At 52.6% G+C, this 20381-nt stretch overlaps 1 protein-coding gene across 6 annotated transcripts in view; it reads left to right on the plus strand.

Moving 5' to 3' along the window:
• Positions 1-20381, plus strand: part of STIM1 (stromal interaction molecule 1) — a 67904-nt gene that overhangs the window by 41194 nt on the left and 6329 nt on the right. For 4 of the 6 annotated variants that reach the window (XM_030473253.1, XM_030473268.1, XM_030473274.1 and 1 more), the window contains 7 exons: positions 2265-2442; positions 7170-7347; positions 10710-10877; positions 12038-12138; positions 12567-12802; positions 14169-14249; positions 17131-17197. In XM_030473253.1, the coding sequence (XP_030329113.1) occupies positions 2265-2442; positions 7170-7347; positions 10710-10877; positions 12038-12138; positions 12567-12802; positions 14169-14249; positions 17131-17197 (1009 nt within the window). The remainder of the gene's footprint in view (positions 1-2264; positions 2443-7169; positions 7348-10709; positions 10878-12037; positions 12139-12566; positions 12803-14168; positions 14250-17130; positions 17198-20381) is intronic. The other 2 variants (XM_030473283.1, XM_030473291.1) reach the window with 1 other exon arrangement.

Below are 20381 nucleotides of genomic sequence, written 5' to 3' on the forward strand. Positions count from 1 at the left end.
TCCAACCCCTGCCCCGGGCAGGGACACCTTCCACTAGAGCAGGTTGCTCCAAGCGCCTGTGTCCAACCTGGCCTTGAACACTGCCAGGGATGGGGCAGCCACAGCTTCTCTGGGAAAAGTCTGTGCCAGCGCCTCAGCACCCTCACAGGGAAGAGCTTCTGCCTCAGAGCTCATCTCAGTCTCCCCTCTGGCAGGTTAAAGCCATTCCCCTTGGCCTGTCCCTACATCCCTTGTCCAAAGGGGTCTCAGAGCATCTTCATTCTATACACAGAATGTCCATCACGCTGCATCACTATATTCCTGTACAGACAGGATACTTGGCTGCTTTTATCTGTTCCTTGTGCTGGCTCATGTCTGTTCCTCATTTCTGGCTCTCACTCAAGCAGAGCAGTTCCTACCAGCCACCGAGGGCAGCAGCTCACTCGAGTCACTCTAGGAATGATGTTTCTGCTCATGAGGGTGGCCCCGTTAGACTAAAACACCTTCAGGCTCATCTCACTCCCAGTGGAGAGCGACCTACAGGGAAACCTAAAGCTGGGCTGTGACCAGAAGGAGTCCACGGGTGTACTTTGGTGCCGTAACCAGGTCAGACTCCAGCACTTTGACATGATAAAATCACTGCAGGCCATGGGTGTCACTGGCAATGAGCCTCATGTGATGCGTCCCTTAGGATGCAGAGGAGTCAGAGCATTCGCATCCATCATCCGCTGCTGGGGGAGAAATGACCTCAAAAGCCTCGGATTTTATGGCACAGCTCAGCTGTTCTTTACTGAAACATAAGTCAGGCAGAACTGGAGATCCAGTACCACGCTTTTCCCTGATCAGGGGTTTAGTGCCCTTACTGCTGGGACACGTCTGCTCTTCTGGCTGTGAGTGAGTCCAGCTTAGTGCCACCTTCTGCTCCACTGCCATTTGCAGGCTGGTGTCTTCCCCTGTCCTTATGGTACAAGGTGATCCGTTCCTTAGGCTGAGGCTCCTCATGCCTTTAAGTGATGCTTCATCTAAAGCCTTTGAGTATGAATGGCTCATTTTGGCCAATTCTTTAAGTTTTGTTTGTATGTATTTGTAGTATTCTTGATAGCACCAGGCCATTGTCTGTGGCTTGTAACTGGACTGTTGTGGAATCCCTGTATCAGTGACATGTCAGCTTCAGGATGTGAAACAGAAAATGTTGATCTAACCTGTTGTCTGTGCTTGGTGGAGATCATAGAATCACAGACTCACAGAGTGGTTTGGGATGAAGGGACCTTAAAGCTCGTCCAGCTCCAACCCCCTGCCCCGGGCAGGGACACCTTCCACTAGAGCAGGTTGCTCCAAGTGTCCAACCTGGCCTTGAACACTGCCAGGGATGGGGCAGCCACAATTCCTTGGGCAGCCTGTTCTCACAGTCCCCACTGTTGTTCTGCTTTTGCAAGGAAACCCCAACTAAATCCTTTAATGGATATGCACGAGAATGTCAATCATATTTGAAGCCTCCTGCCCCCAAATACTGAATTCATTCAAATCCAGCATCTTTTCCTCCCAATTCAAACATCTCAGCATCCTCCTTTAACACCTCTTCATCTTGGCTTCCCCACACTTTGCATACCAGCAATAATAACCTTTAGCTTCTGCGTCTTCCGTTTTGGCTGAAGCAGAGATTCACTCAAAGCAGTGATTTGAGGATGAGTTAAAGCAAACACCCATGTCCCTGCACTTGGCTTCACTGGGGCATCAGGAGATTTGGGTGCACACTAAATACTGTTCTTCCTCAGCTGGGAAATCCTGCTTGAATCCTGGGTTTGGTTTCTGGTTAGCGCTCAACCCCCACTTGGTGGCTTCCCCTCTCTTGCATGTGTCCAGGCTGTTTGCTGACTGTTGGAAATGGGGTTTCACATCGAGCTGTAGCTCTGATGGGAAGTTTTGCAGCTTGACAATTTTACACTGGATCTGCCCCATCTCCACGATCACAGTCATTAAATCCTTGTATTTGGTGTTATTTGCACTGCGCTAGAGGAGCACGGTTGTTCTGGGGGTTCCTGTGTGGAGGAACCTCCTGTGTCACGTGTTGCCAGGCAAATTATGTCTGCAGGATCTGGAATTGAATTGGTTTTCTTCTTTTTGCTTCCCCATTCAAACTGAATAGATGTTGTCAAGATCATTTTTTCCCTTTATGAAACCTTCCCCTCAATTCCTTCTAACACTGTCTTAAGTTCCCATGTCCAGCTCTGGTGCATTAATGGTCATGTTCTCTTGAATTCAGTGGTGCCTCTGGTCTCTTCCAGTGACTCGACACAACCACCTGAAGGACTTCATGCTGGTGGTGTCCATTGTCATTGGAGTGGGTGGCTGCTGGTTTGCCTACATCCAGAATCGCTACTCGAAGGAGCACATGAAGAAGATGATGAAGGACCTGGAGGGACTCCACCGAGCTGAGCAGTCTCTCCATGACCTTCAGGAAAGGTACGTTTTGTGTGTCCACCCAGCTGGAGCGTTCATCAGGCTGTCAGTCTTACCTGCAAGGTTGTTGTTCTTTTAGGTTTTGTAGAATCATAGAATGGTTTGGGTTGAAGGGACCTTAAAGCTCAACCAGTCCCAACCCCTGCCACAGGCAGGGACACCTTCCACTAGAGCAGGTTGCTCCAAGCCCCTGTGTCCAACCTGGCCTTGAACACTGCCAGGGATGGGGCAGCCACAGCTTCTCTGGGCACCCTGTGCCAGCGCCTCAGCACCCTCACAGGGAAGAGCTTCTGCCTCAGAGCTCATCTCAATCTCCCCTCTGGCAGGTTAAAGCCATTCCCCTTGGCCTGTCCCTCCATCCCTTGTCCAAAGCCCCTCTCCAGGTTTCCTGGAGCCCCTTTAGGCACTGGAGCTGCTCTAAGGTCTCCCCGTCAGGAGCCTTCTCTTCTCCAGGCTGCCCCAGCCCAGCTCTCTCAGCCTGTCTTCAGGGCAAGAAATCGAAGGGTTTATGGAGCAAAACATCCATCTGAGCAGAGTGGATGGGAGCTCTCCGGCTGCTCTTGACAGTGGTCACTCTGCTTTGAGGGCCTCCTCTATTTCAAGGAGGTACCTCCTATTCATTTACTACATTTAAGTATGTAGGAGCAGTGGAATTTCACCCAGTGAAAGTGGGGTGGTTTCTATTCCCTGTCTGACTCATCATGACGGTATATTGGGATCCCCACTCCCTGAAATTACAGTTTAAATCCATACCTGGAGGGGAAGAAGAGCCTCTGAAAGGCATGCACAGGAATCCAACTCACATAGGCTTTGGCATCCAGGCTGGTCAGGTTGTCTCACGCTGGCTTTTGATGAATCCATGGAAGCAACAGAGGAGTTATACATCCCCTCTTGAACCCTTTCCCTGTCTGCACGGCGATACCTGCATCCAGGAGTGCTGCCTGGGAAGAATGGAAAAATACATCATTTTGGAGTGTTAAATATGAAGCCCCAGCTGGCCCGTGGGTTCTTGCCCTTGCTGCCCCTTGGTTTCTTGCCCTGAAGACAGGCTAAGAGAGCTGGGGGGAAGAGAAGGCTCCAGGGAGGCCTCAGAGCAGCTTCCCCAGGACTGCAGCCTGTTCTTGCCCACGTGCCATGGGCAGCCTTCAGGGATCTGTCCCGCTCCTGAGTTTTGCTGGAAGGGTTTTTCTTTCGAGTGTGACCCCATCACCTGGTGTCTGTGGGGAGCAGACACTTGAGAGAGCACCAAGGCAATGGTGCCAAACTGGGCACGTTCCCTGGCAGGAATGCGGATATGTGACCTGCTTTCCCTTTGGCACAGCGATAGAATAAAGGGCATTTCCCCTCTACCTGCCATGGAGCCAGCTCTAACCCACAGCTGGTTCCACAGAGCTCTGAGGAATTCTGCATCACAGCTTGGAAATGCCCCAGAGAGAAGGAGATTTATTTCCACAGCCAGCAGGAGATGGGAATTCCTCCTCATTGTCCATCTGGAGCCGCAGGGCTGCATCCAGGGCAGGAGGTCTCTCTGGTGTCACTGAGGAGCAGGTCACAGCAGAGCTCCAGACACCCTCTGCTGTGAATGCAGCGTGTGGGGAACGACCTTGGGCCCTGCTGCCGAGGGCAGAGCCACGTAAACAAGTGGATGTTCCTGGGAATCAACTAATGCTCTAAAGCCAGAGAGGAAGAAACCCAAAACCACCTATACTGGGCATAGCTGGACTCTTAAGCCAGAGCAGCTTGTGTTGTTCCTGCAGGGTGTGTAGCAGGGAGGGCTTGTCCTCTGCAGAGGGCACCGAACTGGAGCTCAGGAGGTGGGAGCTGCATCCCTGGGCATTGTGGGGCATCTTGGTGCAGGATTGAGCTAATTCTCCTCTAAAGAGGGGGAAAACACCTTCATTTCTTCATCCTGGAGCCCCAGCGAGGTTCAGCTGCTGTCCTCAGCCACAGTAGGAGCAGCAGAACCTCCAAATAGCACCCATTGTTCTGAAGTTCTGCTCAGACACTTCTTTTCTAGAGCTCGAAGTGACCTCCTGTCCAGCCTCATTTGAACTTGGTGCTGAACAGGCCTCCAGAAGGTGTGTGATGCCTTTCCAGTTACCTGCTAACTGCTAGTGCTGGTGCTGATGAACAACTCCAGTGGCTCTGGAAGAGCTGGGAAGGGAGGATTGGTGTAAAGAGCCATATTGCGTTCCTCTTCAAAAGATCTTTTGAGAACATCCTTCAACAGTGATGCTTTCTAGTCAGTTAAATGGCCCATCAAGATCAAAAAACTTATGTCTTAGCGCATCCTACTGAGGATGGAAGATTGTATGAAGATCTGCATTGATGGTCCTTTGGTTCTTGCCCTCATTGCCCCTTGATTTCTTGCCCTGGAGCCAGGCTGAGAGAGCTGGGCTGGGGCAGCCTGGAGAAGAGAAGGCTCCTGAAGGGGAGACCTTAGAGCAGCTCCAGTGCCTAAAGGGGCTCCAGGAAAGCTGGAGAGGGGCTTTGGACAAGGGCCTGTAGGGACAGGCCAAGGGGAATGGCTTTAACCTGCCAGAGGGGAGACTGAGATGAGCTCTGAGGCAGAAGCTCTTCCCTGTGAGGGTGCTGAGGCGCTGGCACAGACTTTTCCCAGAGAAGCTGTGGCTGCCCCATCCCTGGCAGTGTTCAAGGCCAGGTTGGACACAGGGGCTTGGAGCAAGCTGCTCTAGTGGAAGGTGTCCCTGCCCGGGGCAGGGGGTTGGGACTGGTTGAGCTTTAAGGTCCCTTAAAGCTAAGCCATTCCATGATGATGTTATGCTTAGAACTGTAGCTCTGAAGGCACTTTGTTGTCTTGTGGAACTCAGTGCACATGGAACCACTGTGGCTCAATCATCTCGGTTTGAAGGTGCTGCACACAAAACGTGGTTTTGTCCATGACCAACATAAGCAAACACGGGCTCTCTGTCAGGAGAACAGAAGGTTGTCATGGAAAACACAATGTTAGAGTGCCTTTGGGAATTAGCTGAAGGATAAAATTCCACCCCTTTTCTGCATCACAGGACGGGGGAATTTCTCCTTTAAAGAGAGATATTTTGGTGGTTTGGGATTCATACAGGCCTAGTATGGAAGAGCTTTAGGACTGCTGCTCAGGGCAGAGAGCGTGGGCTTATCTGAGAGCTTGGAATGTCCTGGCAAGAGCCTCTTTGAATTGGGAAGAAAAACACTTGAGTTTCTCAGCAGAGCTGTCAATTGGAATTGGGCCTTTTCCAAGAGGAGAGACAATGCGATGGCTGAGATTGTCCAGCCTGTCCAGTCTGTTCTAACTGGCCTTCTGCAGGGTGAGGAGGAGCCTGAGGAAGAGGAGTCCTTGCTGGGGCAGTGAGTGGCTTCACTCTTGACCCCAAGGGCAGCAACGGGTCCCTGCTGCCCATGCATGCCCAGGAGCACACCCAAGTGATGTCCTTCAGTACCAGGCTGGACACCGCAGCGTGGGCTGCAGGGAGCAGCCTTTGCGGCAGCAGAGGAACAGTGTTTCCCTTTGCTGGGCTGGGGTGAGCAGGAGCTGCTCAGGGAGCCCCCCAGAGCCCTCTCCAGATGTGATCTTGGTCAGGTACAGCCCACCCAGAGCCACTGTCCCTCTCATCTGTCATAGGACACATCGCTCCACTAGTTTGCTTTCCAGTTTGGATGTTGATCTTGAGGGGGGAGAAGATTTTAGGACCTTGAAATACTTATTTCTGGTGGAGATGATTCCATTGGGGGCTTTTTCTTTTCGTTTTGTGGATAGTTTTACTTGGTCACTGAGAGAGCTGGGCTGGGGCAGCCTGGAGAAGAGAAGGCTCCTGAAGGGGACACCTTAGAGCAGCTCCAGTGCCTAAAGGGGCTCCAGGAAACCTGGAGAGGGGCTTTGGACAAGGGCCTGTAGGGACAGGCCAAGGGGAATGGCTTTAACCTGCCAGAGGGGACACTGAGATGAGCTCTGAGGCAGAAGCTCTTCCCTGTGAGGGTGCTGAGGCGCTGGCACAGACTTTTCCCAGAGAAGCTGTCGCTGCCCCATCCCTGGCAGTGTTCAAGGCCAGGTTGGACACAGGGGCTTGGAGCAACCTGCTCTAGTGGAAGGTGTCCCTGCCCGGGGCAGGGGTTGGGACTGGAGGAGCTTTAAGGTTCCTTCAGCCCAAACCACTCTGGGATTATGATTCTATGAAAATCACCAAAACCATGCAAACGTCATTGAAACCCTGAAGCATCTCACTATGGTCGTGGTGGTATCTTCTTCAGAGGGCTGAGGCTTTCCAGCCTGAGTGGTTGAACCTTTCTCAATGGGTACAAGGAATCTGTTAGTACTTTTTGTTGCCATGTATATAATTCCTACTGATTTAATTCTGTTATGAGGAAAAGAATAACTTCCAGGCAAGATTAAGACATGTCTCAATTTGAAGGCTTTTGCAAGGGGAACATCCCATCTGGGTGGTCAGACCTGCTCAGGCAGATCTTCCTTCTCCTTTTTTAATTCATTAAACAAAGTCTTCACTTCTGTAAAAACACTGAAAATAAGTTGAGACTCTGGAGGTGATGATTTAGTTTCTCCCTGGCCGTGGTGAACTTTCTCCTTGACTTTCCACATAGAGATTCCTGTGCACATAACCCAGAGTCACTCAGAGCAGGGGTGGGTAGGTGGTGGCCGGGCAGCCCTCGCGCTGTGGCCTCCTGTGTCTGTGCCACCAGCCCGGCACACACAGCGCGGGGCTCTCTGTGCCTTGCAGGCTGCAGAAGGCTCAGGAGGAGCATCGCTCCGTGGAGGTGGAGAAGGTGCACCTGGAGAAGAAGCTGCAGGACGAGATCAGCATCGCCAAGCAGGAGGCCCATCGACTGCGGGAGCTGCGGGAGGGCACCGAGAACGAGCTCAGCCGGCAGAAGTACGCTGAGCAGGAGCTGGAGCAGGTAAGGCAGCACGAGCAGCTCCTCACCCTGCCTCAGCCCCCGAGGAACCCGGGCGTGCTCTGCTTATGGTGCTCTTCCGCTTTGCTTTGCCACTGCCCTTCATGGAGGGAGAGATCCGAGGAGTTCTTCCACTCCTCTGTAACCGCGCTGCTGTGCGCTGGGAGCAGGGACCGTGCCCATGGGGTCTTGAGCAATGTGCTGCTGCCACACAGCATCCCATCTTGCCCCACAGGAGGAGAGGTGTTGAACTTGACCCGTAGCTGCACCCTCTGCTGACTTCTGACTCCTGCTCCCAACCATAAGCTCGCTCTTTTGTATCTATTCATGGATTTAGCACAGATTTATAATGACTTTGGTTGTGCTTAACATGTTTTCTGGTGGATCAGAGAGGTGCGTGAAGGAGATTTGCTTCCAAGGAAATTCAGCACTAGATGAGAATCTCTACAGCAAAGTTAGAGTTGGGATGCAGTTCTCAAATACACTTGTTTTGAGTTTAGATAAGCAGGAAAAACATGTCTCCAAGTTACATATCCTAATGTAGGTCTGGAATATTGTGTCTAATGCTGCTGCTGGGCACAATGAACCATATTTTGTCCAGAAGGATGCACAGAGCATTTGTGAAATAGTTTGTTGTAGGTTGGGAAAAGCCCTCCCAATCCTACAGCTTCAAACCCTGAGACCTGCAGCAAAGGCTATAGGGGAATAATGCAAATCAAGGATGCTGTTCATGGCACCTGCAATAAGAGAGGGCAGAGCGTGAGCTTCTGGGAACTGCCCTTTGCCCAAGCCAACAAGAGATGCCCAATCCCACAAATCCACTTGCTGCCTCCTGCTCCCCTGAGGGACAGTCCTTACCTGACTGTAATTTATAGATCAGTTCAACCTGAGCTGGTGTGAGCTGGAATTGCATGAGCCAAGCAAGTGCCTTGGGAATTCTGAGGCCATCAGTATATCCCCAGCCTGACCACGTCCAGTCTTTCATTGCCACCATAGAGGGTGGGGCAGAAAACAAGACAGGAATTGGGGGGTTCCACGGACAAGGGAGGAAGAAGTGGTCCTGGGCCATCAGGTCACCAGGAACCACGGGGCAGTGTAGCCCAGGTATGCACATACTCAGCAAAGAGCAAGTTCCCTTCCTGCTTGGAATACCAACAGCCCAGAGACCTGCAGGTGCCTGCGACCAGCTTTGCTCTGGTGATCATGGAATGTGGAATAGTTTGGGATGAAGGGATTTTAAAGCTCCTCTGGTTCCAACCCCCTGCCACGGGCAGGGACACCTTCCACTAGAGCAGGTTGCTCCAAGCCCCTGTGTCCAACCTGGCCTCGAACACTGCCAGGGATGGGGCATTGTTCCTCCCAACTGCTCATCCAGCCTCCCTGCAAAGTCCCTGAGCCCCGTTTCAGGACACACGCTGGGATGTCCATACTCACACAAACAGAAATCCAGTCACTTTGTTTCAGGCCATTAAAGATGCGTAGCCTTCCTCTTGTCACCCCGAGCCCTTGTACCCAGCCTGCTCCTGGCTTCTGGAGAAGGCAGGATCTCACCCATCCCACCTCCCCTCCATTTACATTTGGTGAGAAACCTGCAGAGCTGGAGGTGACTCAACTGCTCTGTTGTTTCTTAGAGGCCTCCGGGAGGGATGCGTTGCCAGGGTGAGTATTGGTTTTACCCACCTGACCCGCACTGTGTGCCTATAACACGATCACCATCCCAGTGAGCTGTAGACCACCAACAACATTAACCAGTCACTCCCACTGACCATAAACCTCATCCCATTTAAGATGTTCTTGGGTCCCAGAGAATATTAAACTGAGACCTTCTTTTGCAGCAGATGGTTCTTATCACTAAAGTGATACTGAAGGGTTTGGAAGCTCCTGCTGCAGCTGGGGGTATGAGATGGAGCTGCAGTGTGTTTCTGGGATGGGACTCTCCCATAGTGGGTTGTTCATACCAATCTTCTCCTCACTAGGTCATCCTCCCCCAGACCACAACCCCAGCCAGTGCTGCAGCCCCACAGATCATTCCTTGCCCTATAAAGTGTTCTGATCAAAACGGGATCTTGGGAATCTTCACAGGCGAATGTGGCCTCACAAAGAAACCCCTGCCTGTGTTGGTTCCCTGCAGAACCGAGACAGTTTGTTTTGGCCACTGCTCATCTCAACCCCTGGTCCTTGGCTGTTGTTCTGCACCGCTTCCCTTTTCCATCAGTCCCTAGAAACATTCCTGTCAAGGTTTCGAGCACTCCTCTACCCCAGATCCCTGGTGTCACATTTCCTGATTGTCCATATTCCTAAATCCCAGAGCTTGTGGATCGTGGTCAGTTCTGCCTGTGGTGGGAGCGGTGCTGCTGGTGTCAGAGGGATAAAACCAGACCTGCCTGGGGTCTGCCATTCCGAATCCAGTGATTTAGGCCATGTTATGCTCAACAAGACTAAATCACACATAAGGGGTATAAGCAGTTGACCCCTCCTGTGTGCTGCCTCTTTGCTTCTTCTTGATGGACTGTGCCAGTGTCCTCCAGGATCCAGAAAGAGACTTCAGAGGATCAGTGTGTAACCTGGTGCCTTTGGCTCCCTGGAAATTACACCTTCAGCGTTTGCGTCAGGCTGCTGAAGTCTCTCCATGTCATGGGTAACGGCAGAGAAGTGTTAGTTCATGCTGGGCTCTAGCACTGAATGCTTTATGTAAGGTTTGGGTATCTCAGACTTGCTTGTCACCCACTTTCTTCTAATTTTGTAATCACTCCCTTCTCCAGCAAGATTGAGTAAGTGTGTGGAGGAGACTGAGCTGGGATGGAAGGAGAGTCACAGAAACATGGAATGGTTTGGGTTGAAGGGACCTTAAAGCTCATCCAGTTCCAACCCCTGCCCCGGGCAGGGACACCTTCCACTAGAGCAGGTTGCTCCAAGCCCCTGTGTCCAACCTGGCCTTGAACACTGCCAGGGATGGGGCAGCCACAGCTTCTCTGGGAAAAGTCTGTGCCAGCGCCTCAGCACCCTCACAGGGAAGAGCTTCTGCCTCAGAGCTCATCTCAATCTCCCCTCTGGCAGGTTAAAGCCATTCCCCTTGTCTTGTCCCTACAGTCCCTGGTGAAGAGTCACTCTCCAGCATCCTTGTAGCCCCCTTCAGATACTGGGAGGCTGTTATCTGTCTATGGCTGCGCTGCTGTGCTCTTTCCCTTGCCTACCACCTCTCCTCATGACTTCTGCTTCTATCCTGAATGAGATGAAGTCGTGTGGAGCCTTCCTCTTCCTGCTGTTGCCTGACACGTGCCAGGTCGGCCGCCGGCGGTGGGGGTGACGCTGCCAGGGCAGGGTGTCCCCTCCACCGCTGCAACGCGCAGGCGCTTCTCCCCCAGGTCCGCATGGCGCTCAAGAACGCGGAGAAGGAGCTGGAGTCCCACTGCAGCTGGGCTGCGCCCGAGGCCCTGCAGAAGTGGCTCCAGCTGACCCACGAGGTGGAGGTCCAGTACTACAACATCAAGAAGCAGAATGCCGAGAAGCAGCTGCTGGTGGCCAAGGAAGGGGTGAGAATGGCAACGTCCACATCATGGGTGCTTCCCGTGGTTTTGGGGAACGAAGCTGATACAGTTGGCTGCTCTGCACCTTCTTTATTGCCATTTTAATCATAGGATCATAGAATCACAGACTGATTTGAGTTGGAAAGGACCTTAAGCTCATCCAGTTCCAACCCTCTGCCATGGGTAGGGATGCGTCACACTAGACCATGTCGCCCAACCTGGCCTTGAACACTGCCAGGGATGATGATGAGCTATGGCCTGACCAGGGCATGCCCCTGAGCTGCATCACTGTGTCCTCAGTGTGCTGCAGCCCAGGGAAGGTACAGAAAAGGGATCTCTGCCCGTGTGACAGCCCTGTGGGTCATTAGTAAGCAGAAGGGTTTGCACCTATGAAGTATAATCCCTGCTCTAGGTCATTTACATGCCCAGGCAACAGCATGTAGAACGTGACTATGATCGGTAGAGATGAATCATTTCTGCTTTCCCTGTTGGTTCAAATTTACTGTGGCAACCAGAAAGCTCTGAGCTGCAGGGATGCTGTTGTAACACGTTTGTCTCTGTGGACACACACAGCAGCCAGAGCTGGCAGAGTGTAAAAACCCTTCCTTCATATGTTCTTATTATGAACATTTTAACTTTTCAGTGGTTTTCCCTCTGCTGTCTCAGTTCTCCTGTCCATGTCCTTGCTTTGAGTCTTGGGTTGAGGCCACTAGATCTGTGAACCTAAATTCCACTCCACTTTGATTTCGCATTCCTTTAAAGTGGAGACTTTGCTGCAAAGGGAAGGTAGAGAAAACCAACCTTAAACTAAAACCTGCTTCCCCAAAGCAACAACCCCAGGGCGTTAACTGTGTTTGCTCCTGGGAAAGCCAGAACAAGCTTCAGCCATTTGCTGTATGAACCGAACCGCTTCAGTTCCCCTGCGTGTTGGGAAATCAGAAGGACCAGGAGGAGCAGGAGCCCTCCAACTGCTTCCTGGCTGCTGGCAATTCCTCACCCGCTGTGTGAGGAGGGATAACATCCCTCAGTGAACCACAATTCACACTATTCACACGTGTGCAGACAGCTGCGGGGCCTATTTCTGGCTCCCCCATCCAGGACATTCTTGGCCTGGAGGCCACACAAGGTCCTCTTCTTCCTGTGACCTTCTTCTGTTGATGTTCCAGGCTGAAAAAATCAAGAAGAAGCGAAACACCCTGTTTGGAACGTTCCACGTTGCTCACAGCTCGTCTCTGGATGATGTTGATCATAAAATCCTGACTGCAAAGTGAGTGCTGAATCCCTTATTCCTGCTCCCCTCCCTCACCCCTCTCCTCTCACAGATGTGAGCGTGCTGTGGCCTCTACAAGTGCTCTTGGTCTCATTTTGCTGCACTTGCGTACTGTTGACTGTATTGAGCTGGGGTTGGGCTTGCTCCTTTTAACCAATAACCTTTAAATTCTGTGTCAAACCAGAAATCACAGTTACGAAGAGTAATTCAAAATCCTGTCAAAAGAATTCGGGATGTGGTGGGATTCTTAATCCATTACCCCGGGATATGTCAGTTGTTGCTGTGTGTTGAATTCCTGGAATTGGAATCAGAAATGTCTCTAGCACTGGGATGCAAAGCTGAACCTCTGAACTCCCTGTTTTAGGCACTTCATGGTGTGTTTTTCCTTCATTCCCCACATTTCCCTGTTTGAACCCTGCTTCCAGGCAAGCACTGAGCGAGGTGACGGCAGCGCTGCGGGAGCGCCTGCATCGCTGGCAGCAGATCGAGCTGCTCTGTGGCTTCCAGATCGTCAACAACCCCGGGATCCACAGCCTGGCATCAGCCCTCAATATCGACCCCAGCTGGATGGGCACCCCCCGGCCCAACCCCTCGCACTTCATCATGACTGATGACGTGGATGACCTGGACGAAGAGATCGTGTCTCCCATGTCCATACAATGTACGTAGTCCCTGTGTGCTCGGCGTGGAGCTCTGATGCTGGGTGCTGGGTGCTGCAGCACGGGGCAGGCCTGGAACAGTTCATGTGTGCTAGGAGGAACTGAGGTATCTGAGATGGTTTTTGAATGACCCAAGCCCAATTGTTAGTGGTTAAGGGTCAGGAATCAGAATAACAGAAGGGTTTGGGCTGAAGGACCTTAAAGCTCCTCCAGCTCCAACCCCCTGCCCCGGGCAGGGACACCTTCCACTAGAGCAGGTTGCTCCAAGCCCCTGTGTCCAACCTGGCCTTGAACACTGCCAGGGATGGGGCAGCCACAGCTTCTCTGGGAAAAGTCTGTGCCAGCGCCTCAGCACCCTCACAGGGAAGAGCTTCTGCCTCAGAGCTCATCTCAATCTCCCCTCTGGCAGGTTAAAGCCATTCCCCTTGGCCTGTCCCTACAGGCCCCTGTCCAAAGCCCCTCTCCAGGTTTCTTGGAGCCCCTTTAGCCACTGGAAGGCTTCTTCCAGACTTCATCAAAACCAGGTCTATGTAACTGGGTAGCAGGTGAGGAGAAGAACAGAAAGGTCTTGGGGTTGGCATATGTGCTGCAGGCCATGTCTATATGTGCCATCAGGCTCTGGGTAGATGCTGTGAAGGTCTGGAGGTGAATGCCATGGTTGGCTCAGGGTGATGGGGGGATGAAGGCAGAGCTCTGAGGGTTTGGGGAGCCTGCAGGATGTTAAGGCAGGAGGAAAAGGGGTATCTGTGTGTGCCAGGGCTCAGCAAACAAGAGGGGTTGGGGATTTATGGGGTTGGGTGTGCGGAGGGAATGTTTAAAGCCTGAAACACATAATTGTGTCCTACTAGTCCTTGTGGTTGTCACTTGCCTTTAGAAACTAAGGTAGGCAGCTCTGTAAAACACTTGCAAGGTGCAAGATGAGGGAGGGATGTCTGAAGGAACATCCTGAGTAGGACCCAAAGCACAGAGGATGGGAGCTGCACGAGGCATGAGCCTTCTTCCCAGGTTTTAAGCCTCAGCCTCTTCGTATTTGCTCGAGACACCTCGAGTGAGGTTTTTGCAGCAGCACTTGCAGTTCTGTCAGTGGAGGGACTGGCAGCCTGGCTGCTGCCTGCATTCTGCCTCCATTCCACAGTGCCCATCTGCATCCCTGCAGGAATAACTGTGTGGAGCCAGTGCTGGGCACCACATTTGCAAAGCGAAGAAGTGTTGGCCTTGTCCTGGAGGGTTTTCCTTTGTTGCTGTTCACAAACTGGTTCAGGATTGAAGCGGGGGGTTTCTCCTGCCCAGCCCTGGCAGGGTGCTGCTCACTGCCTGTGGTGGTTCTCCTGGTAAATCACTGTTCTCTCTCCTGCTGGCCCATCCCAGATGCAGCCTGGCTTTTCGGGCGCAGGTTCAGTGACCGCTCGTCTCTGTCCTCGGAGGACCAGTCCCTCTGGAAATACCCCGGTTTGGTTCTCTTCAGTTATATCTTCATTTGGTTTTATTCTGCCCTTTTTCTGGACTAAAATACATACACCAGTTTTCCGACTTTCTGGCACGGCTAAACTAATGGCTGTACCTCTCTTCACTGAGCCATCAGCATCTTGACTAACCCCAGGGAAGAGTCTGGTGGGATGAAGAAGAATCACAGTTCGTTTTAGTTCTCACGTGCTCTTCAGTTTTGCTGTTAAAAACAATCCATTAGGAAATCCGGAGCGTTGGTTTTCCTTGGTTTTAGTCCTGAGGTGGAGGTGAAGGATTCAGGCTGGGCTGGGAGGAGGTGGTAACGTTCCCTTTCCCATCCCACCTCCTTCTCCAGCCACTCCACTGCCAGCTGAGGCTGATCCCAATCCCTCCCATGGGGGCTGCTGTGGATCACAGTGCCTTTCTTCCCTCAGAGTCCTTAAATTAATTGAGCAATGCCACCTCTGTGCTAATTTGTCTCCCTGTGCCCTCATGCTGGGGCCATGGGTATGACATACTCAGCTCCGAGACCCTGAGCCTCCTGGTTTTGGCTGGAAGCCTCCCCTTCATGGAGCAATGCCAAATGCTGGCCATTGTGGAATGGAGGACAAACACATGCAGCAGCAGGCCAGGCCGTGGTCTTCCTCACGATGACAAGCAGAGTGTTTGGCTAATATGGATAAAGCCTGCAGTGCCCAGAGAAAAGGGATGCTTGAGGGAAGTGAGGGGCTGCTGTGGCTTATCACAGGGTAACTGGAGCAAAAGGAGAGCACAAAGGGGTGAAATGTTGAGTTGGTAGGTGAGGAGTGGAACAGCAGGGAAAAACAAACCCTGTACAGGGAAAAGCATGGTCCAAGAGAAGGAGAAACCTGGAGCAGAAACCCCCAGTTAGTTATTCTGCAGAGTTGGATCCCTGTTAGCGCTTGTTGCTGCTGCAAAGGCACAGCAGGAGCTGGAACAGCCTCTGATTCTCATAGAATGGATTGGAAGGGACCTTAAAGCTCCTCCAGTTCCAACCCCCTGCCACGGGCAGGGACACCTTCCACTAGAGCAGGTTGCTCCAAGCCCCTGTGTCCAACCTGGCCTTGAACACTGCCAGGGATGGGGCAGCCACAGCTTCTCTGGGAAAAGTCTGTGCCAGCGCCTCAGCACCCTCACAGGGAAGAGCTTCTGCCTCAGAGCTCATCTCAGTCTCCCCTCTGGCAGGTTAAAGCCATTCCCCTTGGCCTGTCCCTCCAGGCCCTTGTCCAAAGCCCCTCTCCAGGTTTCCTGGAGCCCCTTTAGGCACTGGAGCTGCTCTAAGGTCTCCCCGTCAGGAGCCTTCTCTTCTCCAGGCTGCCCCAGCCCAGCTCTCTCAGCCTGGCTCCAGAGCAGAGCTGCTCCAGCCCTCGCAGCAGCTCCGGGGCCTCCTCTGGACTCGCTCAAGCAGCTCCACGTCAACAGGAGCAGTTTTCTGCAGCCCCCACCAGAGCAAGGGGGGTTTGTTTCCACCTTGACTCCGTGTAACTTGATTTCACTTAATTTCAGCTCTGGAGCTCTTAAGAGAAATGAAACCCTTGAACTATAAAGTGAACGGTATAAAAAGCTCTGGGGAAAACTTCCTCATGGGCAGTGCAGTAAGTGAGAAGCAGCAAACCCGAGTGGTGGGACCCTGTGAGAGGAACTGTGATTCACCCCAGGGATGTGCCAGCAGCAAAGCTGCTTGAGTTATTCCTGCTCATCCCTTCTTCCACTTGAAATACGGCCCAGGTGGGAGCCCTCAGTGTGAGCTGTTGAGGTCGGCTGAGCTGCAGGAGATGTGTGTTCCAGCTGCCAGGGTTTATAGCAGTGATTTGCTGGTTCTTCGATTCCTGAAGGATCTCTCTTTCCACTCCATTCTCAGCTTTCCTCTCTTCACCTTTTAACCCATTTGTACGTTTATTTCTTATGTATGTAAGAAATCCTGAACCAACCTGAACACCTTATCTTCTGCCAAGGAAGGAATGTCTTGTATGGAAATCACAGCTAATGGGTTAAATACAACCAGCCTGGTTGTGTGCAGGGTGGAGATTCAGCCCCATGGACCCTTAGTTTTCCATGTGCAAAGCTCTGCTGATGGAAATGAGTGAGCAGAAATGGTTGTGCAGGGAAGGAGCCTCCCTCTGCCTCTCTGCAGGCAGACCCTGGTTCCAGCTCAGTGTGTGGGTGCTGTGCAGAGGTGGGGTAGGGAACAGGCTCAGCTCCCTGTCCTCTGTTACCGGGCAGGTAGGACTGGGTGGCCAGAAAGATCATTATGGCCATAGAATCCCAGCCTGGTTTGGGTTGAAGGGACCTTGAAGCTCCTCCAGTCCCACCCCCCTGCCCCGGGCAGGGACACCTTCCACTAGAGCAGGTTGCTCCAAGCCCCTGTGTCCAACCTGGCCTTGAACACTGCCAGGGATGGGGCAGCCACAGCTTCTCTGGGCACTACCAAGGCATGAAGCATCCGAAGGGTTTCAATGTCTGTGTTTGGGTGGAACGAATCATGCCCTGAAAGTACCAACTTCACATGTGCTCTGATGGGAGCCTGGGTGGTAGCTCTGATGTCGACTTGGGTAGGATGAATCATGCAGCCACTTTCTGCTTGGAGCAAGATGATCAGATAAGGTGTTCAGAAAGCACCTACATCAGGAATGTCAGAGTTTTCCATGGGCTGGGCATTAATCCAGCATGTGAAGCAGTAGCACCACCTTAATGCTTCTTCTGCATTAAACCACTGTAACTTGTAGCACTAGGTGGGGTGGCTGCCGTGGCCCAGGCACGTGTCCCTGTGCTGTGGCACGTAGCCGTGGCCGTGGGTGGCAGCTGACGTGATGCACGGTCTCTTTGCAGCATCTTCAGCGTTGTCCCCTTTGTCTCCCTGCAGCTCCTGCCTTGCCCAGCACAGTTCGCCAGCGCCTGGTGGACCCACAGCACGCGCATGGATCGCAGAGGTTGGTAGAGAGTTATGTGCAAGGCCAGAATGAGCCGGGGCAGCCGGCCCAGTACCGGGCGGGCAGAGTCTCCCTCCGCCGAGTGCACAGCCTCTCCTCTGGACAGTCCTTGAGTTCCGACCTGCCCAGCACCAGCCCATCACCTGCTGCCGCCACCACCTCTTCCACCTCTTGCTCCTCCTCATCCACCTCCACTGCATCTGCTCCTGCTTGCCATGTCCACCCTGTCTATTACCATCACACCACCTCCTCTTACTTCCTCCAGACGGACTCCATCCCTGATCTACCCCCTCCTGATGTCACCTCTGGAGTTCGCTGTCGCGCTGAGAGCTCTGGGTATATTGCTCTTTCTTTTCTAGCTCCCTCCTGCCTGCTGTGTCTCAGAGCTGGTGCTTACTCTGGTGCTCTGTCTCCCAGATTCCTTCTGCCCTTTCCTTTGGGCCTTCATTTCATGATTTACCCATCCGTTTGTGTCTCCAACCGCTCTCCCGTGCCAGTGGACCCTCTAAGGAGTGCTCCATGGTCCATCCCCTCATATTCGGGAGCTCAGTGGGTGCATAACCCATGAGGAGTGGTTGTTTAACCGTAGCTAAGCCAAAGAGAGCTCCTGGGCACTTGGTACCACTAAATCAGTCGGTCTTTCCCTTGGGGGATGCGCCTGTGAGAACAAAGGTAACAACTAATCAAACAAACACTGACCTTATTTGAAGCCTTGACTCACTTGGGGTCTTCACAAGCAAATTGCAAAGGAAACACGAAGGGTGGCTTCAGGAAATAGGAGTTGGTTTGACATTTGTGCTGCGTTTAAGAGGTGGCAGAAAGCATTCAGGAGTTTTGTGTTTCAGAGTGACTGTTGGTAGGGGATGAGACATCGTTGTGTTTGGGCTGAGGAGCTAATGAGGAGGGAGCTGGAGCTTCCTGTTGCTGGATCACTGGTTAAACTTGGTCCTTTTCAGTAGTAACAGCCACGCAGTGGCTCTTTGGAGACCTGTGTATGGTAGGATCCATCCACATCCCTAAATCCCTGATTCACCTGCTGGCATTGGAGAAGTGAATGACGGGGTGGGCCATGGATGGGGGACTCCTGTCTGGTCTAACTTGGGTGCAGTGTGGTGGCCTCCAGCAGCTGTCCTGAGCTCAGAGCTGTTCTGCACCCCAAGCAGAGGATCACTGTCCATGGGCAGCTCTGGTGGATTTCTTCTGAATGAAGTCCCTGGGCAGCAGTATTGGAGGTGCTCGCCCCACGCGGGGCATGGGTGCACCCAGCTCCAGAGCACTGTGTGAGCCTGAGTCCAGGCAGGAGCTTCACTTAAACCCTTGGCTAAGGGGTGAGGGGTGTGGGTTTGTGTGGTTGGAGACCGCAGGGCTCAGGGGTGTTGCGGGTGCTTGGTGTGGTGTCAGTGCTGACGCAGACAGTGGAAGGGCTTTAATGGGCCATCAGGGCATCATAGAATCATAGAATCATAGAATAGGTTGGGGTGAAGGGACCTTAAAGCTCTTCCAGCCCCAACCCCTGCCCTGGGCAGGGACACCTTCCACTAGAGCAGGTTGCTCCAAGCCCCTGTGTCCAACCTGGCCTTGAACACTGCCAGGGATGGGGCAGCCACAGCTCCCCTGAGCAGCCCATTCCCGTGTCTCACCACCATCCTCCCGGGAGCTGCCCGTGACCGTGGCCGAGTCGTTTCATCTCTGTTCTGTGCTTTCTCCTTGGTAAAACTCAACGTGCTCTCCTTTTTCTCAGAGTTAGGGAACAGGCTCTGGGAAAGGGCTGGAAGTCTCTCAGTGAGGAAGTTGAGAGGGGCAACGTCCTTTCGTGTTTATTTACCCAGGCAGGACAACATTCCAGGCCACCACATCTTCATTCATCCCAGCACGTTGTACCATTATTCCTCTTATCCATAGGAACCTCCGCCCATGGGTATAGGGTGTCTCCTGGTGTCTCTGTTGTGGATGTCTCACCCCTTGGTAACTTGCGGGTCTCAAAGCCAAGCTGCCAGCAGGACCGGAGCATCCCTCAGCCCCAGACATTGGGATTGTGGAATATCGAGGCAGGGGAATTCTGCATCTGCTCCATAATGAGCAGCTAAAGAGCAATGTCTGGGTTAATTTAGTGATGTTTGGTTTGGGATTAGGAGGAGGAGGAGTGTAATTAGAACTGAAATGATTCACTGCCTACTTGAGTGCAGCTGCCCCAGTTTGACTGATAAAAGCTGGGAATGCTTCTGGTAACCTCTCGCATTCCCTGTTTGCCATCGACCTTCCAGCCTCAGTGGGAAGGAGGCTCATCCTGGCAGCATGAAGGGTGGGAACTGCTTCAGGAATAGCTGGATAAACATCATTTCTCTTTGCAGCTGAGGCTGTGACACTTAATTGCTGAGCAGGGTAAAGTCTCAATCCCCTGAGACTGGCAGAGGGAAATGTGGGATGACTTTGGGATCCCCTTTGACAAGGCAAATAGTGCTGGGAGGTCATTAGGAGAGAATTAATGGGTCATCTCCTTATTCCCCATGGGCACTCAGTAGCCTCAGTGGAAGGTAGGACTGGTTTCTCCCTCTTCCCATAGCAAAGACCATCTGGTGGTGCAGGATTATTGCTTTAGCAGCGGAGTTTTGCAGAGTGAGAGCTTTCCCCTATAGATTTGCTTCAGCTCCACAATAACAGACAGCTCTAAAATCATCCTCATCCATTCTCCGTTCATTTCAGAAAGCAGAAATGAAGAATTGGGTGCCCAAATGTCTTCTTATTTTGTTGCTTTTGGTTTTTTGTCCAACTGCATCATCAGCAGATCCTGCTCAGATGCTTCCTCAGAAGCAGCGCCACGGAGGCATGCCACTGCACAAGCCAATGGCTCGCTCTTTCTCTTTCATATAAGCAGTCTTGGAGGCCTTTCCATACATCCCTCGAGCTCCAAGGCCTCCCAAAGAGGCCAGCAGAACAGATGGGGAAGCTGAGGCTGAGAGAGGCTTCCAGGGAGTCATTGCCAAGGATGAAAATGGACCCCCCCCCCCCATCCCTGGCTCCCGTTAGGAGGGGAGCGCTGCCCTGAGCGCGCTGGGCTGCTGCATCGCTTTAGCCTCTCTTGTACCCAGCAGATGCCGGTGTTGGTGGGACCCCTCAAGAGAAATCACCTCAAACAAGCTGATCCCCCCCAGCTCACAGCTCGGGATCGCTCCTGTCTGTGCGA

Source organism: Strigops habroptila, chromosome 2 (assembly GCF_004027225.2).
Source record: "Strigops habroptila isolate Jane chromosome 2, bStrHab1.2.pri, whole genome shotgun sequence".
Lineage (NCBI taxonomy): Eukaryota > Metazoa > Chordata > Aves > Psittaciformes > Psittacidae > Strigops > Strigops habroptila.